The sequence below is a fragment of the Clupea harengus genome, chromosome 15 (assembly GCF_900700415.2).
Source record: "Clupea harengus chromosome 15, Ch_v2.0.2, whole genome shotgun sequence".
Taxonomy (NCBI): domain Eukaryota; kingdom Metazoa; phylum Chordata; class Actinopteri; order Clupeiformes; family Clupeidae; genus Clupea; species Clupea harengus.
Window position 1 is genome coordinate 20,912,875 of NC_045166.1, and position 7,500 is coordinate 20,920,374.

The window sequence follows — 7,500 nt, forward strand, 5'->3', positions numbered from 1 at the left end:
AAACACATATACACACACACACACGCACACACACACACACACACACGCACATTATGTGTTGACAGAGATGAACTCATGTGCATAGTTGTACAAAGTAAAAAACAGTGAACTAAAAAACACATGTGTTGCTGTATCCTCTATTTTTGTATAATCTAGTGTTGCATTGCAAACAAAATAGAAGAAGAAAGTCACCTCTTTACAGTATATATTATAACACCAAACAAATACATCTGACATGCTGTTCCATGACAACAATATGTTTCATGCTGCAATTTCTGTGGTAAAGTGGAACAAAAAGTGAATAGAACAAAAAGTGAATAGATGCTCTTCAGTTCAGTAAGTGAAACCACAACACAACATACTACCATTACATGTCTACTGTAGCTCGATGCTGAACCATGGTGTTCTCTGTATTTGGAATCATATTTTTATGAACTTGACCTTTACGGCAACATTCTCCCTTGACTTACAGTATATCTTTAGAAAAATCAATCCTACAATCCCCAACGCCCCACAAATATTTCTAGCCAAGCATAAACATTTTGATCTGTTGGTTTGCCTGTTATAGTACTGCACATACCACTTTTACGTGTGGTAAATTGAGTGTGTGTGGTAAATGTTGTGGTAGTGGTGCAGTGGTTGCTTTGGATAAAAGTGTCTGTTAAGTCCCAGATTTTTACGGTAGTTGCATTTTTGGGTCACTTTGTCTTATTGACTTACATACACAGAAGTAATAGTGGAGACATATCTACATCTCCTACATACATGCACATTTCAACACACACACACACATACCTACATACATGCACATTTCAATGCAAATGTTGTGTTACTGCTTTTGTATAGTTGGTAACCAGGCTGTAAACAACAAACAAAACAAAGCAAAAAACAGACAAGATTCAGCCAAAATATGAAAATGTATTTTAATTGTATTGTTTAATTTTGTCTGTCAAAATACAGCATATTTCAACCTATAGTGATCTAACTTTTGTCCAGTATTGAACTGAAAGTTAACTGTTTTGAACAGAGTATCTAAATTCGCTGTAGTTGTACAGTGCATTGAGACAGGTATCCATTCATTTTGGAAGATGTGATCTTCGAATGCATTTTGTATCAAAGCAATGCAAAAGTATAGAAAGTTTAGTTCATAGTCTACTGATATGATAAATGTGAACATGGTATTTAGAGGTAAGTGTGAAAAGTATTGTAAAAAACTCAGACCGGCAGTTGCAGCTTCAGCATGCAGATGTGCATTAGTTAAATGTCTATTGTGAATGAGAGAATCTGACTCCAGTGCAAACTGAGGAAAGTTCTCAGAACGGTACCCGAATCTGGTGCCTGGTTCTAGAATGCGTTGACAAGCGTATGGCGCCTGCTTCTAGAATATTCTCATGATGGTGAATGTACGTTCCCAAGAATAGATCATCATCTACTTCACCTCTCTATTACACTCACACATTGACACACATACGTGGACGCACACACACACACACACACACACACACACACACACACACACACACACACACACGGAAACACACACAAACACAGGGAGAGAGAAAGAGAGAGGTATGTTCATTTTCCTTTACCGTTTCCTGTTCCCACCTCAGGTTATTTCCGTCGCGCTGCGTCGTGCTAAGCCCATACTTAAGCGGCCAGTCCTCGTAAGAGCAAATTAAAACACTGTTGTTGTGCGCCCAAAAGTAGACGCCAGAGATATTCAAAAAATGCGCCCTAGTGCACCACAGGCCCAGCCAGCAAGCAGCCCAAAGCAGAGAAACTTCCAGAGCAGGCCGAATACATCGCGCTCCGACAGGCCAGGGAGAAACGAGAGAGAAGGAAAACACACTCGTTGCGGGACGATTCCAGGAAACGGGTCCCGGATAAACACCCCAGCAATGATGGGTTTTTGTTTACCACGACAATTTTGTGTACACTTGTTTACATTTTTCTGCCATGAGAAAAATGGAAAGCAAGTCAAAGAGATTGCCCAGAAACAAATAAACTAGACGCTCAGAAAACACTACAATGCTGTGAATCTTCTGCAATATCTTTTTAGTGGGCAAGGAACTATTTAAAATGTTTTGATTACCACAATTACACTCCATACTTCATACTCCACACATATTTTAGCCCTGTTGCCATCAATCTCTCAGTTTACTGTTGTTTTCCCCTGGATCCCTTTAAGGCCACTCATCACAGCATCCGTTGGCATGGAGACAGAGGCAGAGGTCATGCACACTGCTCCCACTCTTGACCTTTGTCATCTGGAGTTCTGCAGTTCAGAGATCTTTGAGAGTTCTGAGTTCTTTGTCACGTCTCCAAAAGTCCTCTATCTTCCATTACTGTAGTTCTTGAACTCATCTTTATCTCACTGAGACATATACCAGTTTATGAGACATCCTCCTCTATCAGTCTCTGAAAGCAGAGCTGAGGGATTGTGGGATGTTGGCATGTTGGCTGTTGCTTTGGGACCTGAGGTTAGTCCTGTGTGTGTGTGTGTGTGTGTGTGTGTGTGTGTGTGTGTGTGTGTGTGTGAGTGAGAGTCTGGCTTAGAGGCTTAGGGCATACAGGGTGTCTCCCGAGGTAACGCTCTGATTTATGGTTTACGGTTTATGGTGTGTGATGTGTCTGAGATGTGGTGTGGTTGCTCTCTCTCTTACTCTGTCTGTCTGTCTGTCTGTCTGTCTGTCTGTCTGTCTGTCTGTCTCTCTCTCTCTCTCTATGTCTGTCTCTCTGTCTGTCTGTCTCTCTCCCTCCTTCTGTATGTGTTTGTGTGTTTTCATATTTTTATTCGAATCAAACTGTGTAAACAACACAGTACTGACCACACCATAAGTGCTTCTAGTCTGTAATCGCTGCACTATATATCTCTCATTGAGAGGGAAGTGTGTGTGTGTGTGTGTGTGTGTGTGTGTGTGTGTGTCTGTGTCTGTGTGTGTGTGTGTGTGTGTGTGTGTGTGTGTGAACTCATCTATCTCTTGCCCTCTCATTCAGCCAACATGTCTTATCTCGTAGCTCTCTCTTCCCTTCTTTTTTATACTTCCTCCTTCCGTCTGTCTATGTTCTTCTCATCATTGTTTCTTCTTCTTTTCCTCTTCATTTCCCAATCACTATCTTTCTGATTTCACTTGTTCAGTGTGCCATTTACTAATTCACTAATCTCTCCCCATACTTCCTCCTCTCTCTCTGCCTCCCTCCCTTTCCCTCTCTCTCACCCTCTCTCTCTCCCTTCTTTTCCATCTCTCTCTCCCTCCCTCTCTCTCTGTCTCTCTCTCTCCCTTCTTCACCTTCTCTCTCTCTCTCCCTCATTCTCTCTCTCTTCCTCTCACTCTTCTCCCCCCCTCTCTCTTTCCCTATCTCTCTCTTTCTTTCCTTCTCTCTCCCTCTCTCTCTCTTTCTCTGTCACTCTCACTCTCTCTCCCTCTCTGTTCTGGTTTGTGTGTATACTGTTCCTCTGGCCATGATTCTGGCCCCTGCGGTTGACCCCGGATGTCTGTGACCTGGCCCAGAGGCCCATGGGTAATTAGCATAGGCGTTAATTGGGCCTGAGGGGCTCCGGCGATCCAGCACACAGGGGGATCTCGGGTGAAATCAGGCCAGGAACAGAGACTTCTGTCTGGACCAAAGGTTAGCAGGCCACTGGGTCTCTTGAGACTCAGCGTTGGTAATGATTTAGTTAATGTTTGTGTGTGTGTGTGTGTGTGTGTGTGTGTGTGTGTGTGTGTGTGTTCACTACCATGTGTTATTGTTTTTAGATTGTTGCATTGCTAAGAACAGAAGGTCGTTGCGGAGGATACATAAACACACGCACGCAGGCACACTCACGTACACACACACACACACTTAAAGGGTTAAAGGGTTAACGTGACTTAATTTCCGTTTCTGTTTAATTAGTCGCTACATCTCGTGTTCTGTAATCCTATTAACCCCTTAACACACACACACTGTCTCTCTCCCTCACACACACAAACACACACATACACACACACACACTCTCACACACACACACACACAAACACACACACACACACACACACACACACAGAGAGCCTTTCAGTTTCTCTCTTAAATTGTATTCAGTTTAATTAGTTGTATTGTCATGACTAGTCTCTTTTGCTTTAAACATTAAAACATTAACCTAACACATCTCACTTCTCTCACACACACACACACACACACACACACAGGCAGCCTGAGAGCACCAGGTCAGGCCTGACCTGGAGGTGTGAGCCTGTCCTTTGAGGGCCCTCTGCCCCTCTGTGTGAGTATCCATGAGAAGGTTTGTGTGGAGCAGGGTTTCAGGGCAGGAGAACCCAAGTTTTGACCCTCATCATGTGAGATGGTTCATATGGGGTGGAATGACCCGCAACTGTCTGAACTGCTCAAACACACACACACACACACACTCACACTTAGAAGTCATAGAGGTCAGACCCCATAACAAAATGAGGATGTATAAAGTGTGTGTAGATCTGCTTTTTATACTATCACTTTGTTGAGTCATTCCCTCTATTTGAAATACAAACTCAAATAAGCTGCATCAGGAAGATAAATACACACATATCTAAACTGCATCAAAAGTGAACAAGACAACAGCAAAAAGACAACACTAAGCTATTACTTAAAGAACAGAGTTCCCCCTCTCATTGTCTCTCCATCTTTCTCTCTCTCTCTCTCTATCTCTCTCTCTCTGTCTGTCTGTCTCTCACTCTCTCTCTCTGTCTCTCTATCTGAGTGGTTGTTTGTTTCTGATGGCATGTTTATTAGAGGGTCAGTCATTGTTTGCCATCTTTAAAATGAGAGAGGCTTTGGGTGGGGCGCGGAAGGAACTTAGATGTTAGCTGTTGTTTCCCTACAGCCCTTATTCAGTAGCGCACGAGCTGATGCTTTTGCAGTGGTCTGCTGCTGGGTGTAGCCTGTTCCTGATACAGCACAAACATTCTGCAGTCACACACACCCCTCTGAGTGTGTGTGCGCGTGCGTGTGCGTGTGTGTGTGTGTGTGTGTGTGTGTGTGTGTGTGTGTGTGTGTGTGTGTGTGTGTGTGTGTGTGTGTGGGTGTGTTTCACTGTGAGACTCTTGAGTGTAATTGCATTTGTCATTTGTTTTTGGATTTCCTCAACTTCATTTTGTTCCTATGCCACACACAAACACACATACACACATACACACACACAAACACACTTACAGGGAGGGAGAGAAAGAGAGCACTGTTCAAACTTCTGCTTGTCATTTTTTTCCTGTTTATAACATGATTTACTGAATGACTCAAAATATCTCTCACTCTCTTTCTCCCTCTCTGATTTGCAGTGTTAGCATTAGCTGTTAGCGCTGGCACAACCTCTCTGAGGATAGAAGAGGCCTTTTGTGAGAGCCTCTGACACAGCCCATCACACACAAAGCCCAGAAAGAAGGGGCGTTTCTGTGTGTGTGTGTGTGTGTGTGTGTGTGTGTGTATGTGTGTGTGTGTGTGTGTGTGCTGGGAGTGTATGCCTTAATCACTTCTACACTGTGTGTGTGTGTGTGTGTGTGTTTTTGTGTGCTGGGAGTGTATGCCTTAATCACTTCTACACTGTGTGTGTGTGTGTGTGTGTTTGTGTTTGTAATGGTATTCACGGGCATGAAAGATGTGATTTTGCCTTGACTTGACTGTGCCGTCTCACACCGTGACTGATGTGGATGTGTGTGTGCCCCAGTGTCTGATTCTACATGCTGTTGGCCTACACTCAGAGACACACACACACACACACACACACACACACACACACACACGCACACGCACACGCACACACACACGCACACACACATGTGTTGTAGGGCTTATGGCCAGTCTGCCAAAGAGAGAGTCATTTTGTAACCTAAGGTCTGAACACACTGAGACTGAGTGAGAAAAGTGATTGTGTCTAATGGGATTAAATGAGGCCCAGCAGAAACAGTAATGACGGGATTCTTCTTCTCTTTCTTTGTCTCTCTCAGGGCAGTCCACGTTCTCCGACGACCACGGACCTCAGGTTCCCATGGTGAGCAAGAAATGCATGCATCTCTCCCTCTCTCCTTCTCTCCTTCTCTCTCTCTCTCTCTTTCACGCTCTTGCTCTCCATCTCTCCTTCTCGCTCACCCTCTCTGTCTCTCTCTCTGACTCTCTCTCTCTCTTCCTATCACCATCTCTCCTTCTCTCTCTCTCCATCTCTCCCTCTCTCTCCCCTTTCATTCTCATTCAGTCCATTTTTCTCTATTTTTCCTCTCTCCTCTTCTCCCTCACTGACTCACCCCCTCCCTCTCTTCCTTTGACTGTGTTTCTCATTCCCTCTTTCTCTCTCTCTCTCTGTGTTCCCTCTCCATGCTCTCCGGCTTCTTCCATAATGTATAGAATGTGGGAGGGTGTTCAGTGAGTGTGTGTGTGTGTACGTGCGTGTATTGATTGGACAATGGGCCACTAATGAACATATTCAAGTCACACACAGGAGCCTTTCAGGGCTACTCTTACACACACACACACACACACACACACACACACACACACACACACATACTAGTGGTAGCATGGACAAAGCCAGCTGCTCCTCTCTCTCTCTCCTTCTCCTTCCATCTACCCCTCTATCTCTCTCCTACCCTCCTTCTCTCTATACCCCCTTCTCTTTCTCTCTCCCCCTCCCCCTCCCCCGTTATAGCCAGCCACATCCGACTGTAACTCCATTATGTAGAAACAGTCACTAGAGCTGGGGGTGTCTGTCTCTCTCGCTGTCTGTCTCTTTTCGTGAAGGCATATCAGTCACCCTTTCCCACCAGTTTCTCCTCTTTTGATCTTTTTGTTTCTCATCCTCCTCCTCCTCTTCCCTCCTCCTCCTCCTCCTCCTCCTCATGCTCACAGACCCATGCAGTCTCTCCCACCATCACTCTTTTCCTTCACCTCGATTCGATGCATTTGAATTCAGTTCAGTCCAAACCATTGACACAACACACAGACACTGGGGGCCTCATTTCCGTACTGTTGCGAGCGCAGCGTAATCAGCGCCTTTGCCAAAACGCATACAGCACACGATGTGTTTTCCGCATTTTGCGTAGTATTTATCAAACAAGAACTTCATCGCGTAATCAGCGCCTTACTCCGCCCTCTAGTGTTATTAGCGTGCGGCTAAAATAGGGGAGAATAGGCCTGCGTGTTCCTGCCACCATGGATGATGAGTTAGAATCAGAATTAGAATTAGAATTAGAATTAGACCTTATAAATATAGAAACGCATAAATATTTCTCTGTTTAGCCCTTCCTTCTACACTAAAACGGCGAATTCTGACACTGAAAACGATGCTTTTCAAAAAACGCTGCCCTAGGCGGATACATTTGAAAAAGGCTATAATGTCAAAATAAACATGGATAACGTCAAAATAAACATGGAAGGTGAAATGAATATGCTGCTCTGTCTCTACAATTTACTTAGTTTAGTTAGTGTACTTCAGGTACAAGTACTTTTCCTGAATGGATACGTGTTACTCCTACG

The 7,500-nt window shown here is 44.2% G+C and overlaps 1 protein-coding gene across 1 annotated transcript in view; it reads left to right on the top strand.

Moving 5' to 3' along the window:
* Positions 1 to 7,500, top strand: part of usta (uronyl 2-sulfotransferase a) — a 74,741-nt gene that overhangs the window by 40,566 nt on the left and 26,675 nt on the right. Inside the window, exon 2 of the mRNA XM_031582223.2 lies at positions 5,979 to 6,022. Within this exon, the coding sequence (XP_031438083.1) occupies positions 5,979 to 6,022 (44 nt within the window). The remainder of the gene's footprint in view (positions 1 to 5,978; positions 6,023 to 7,500) is intronic.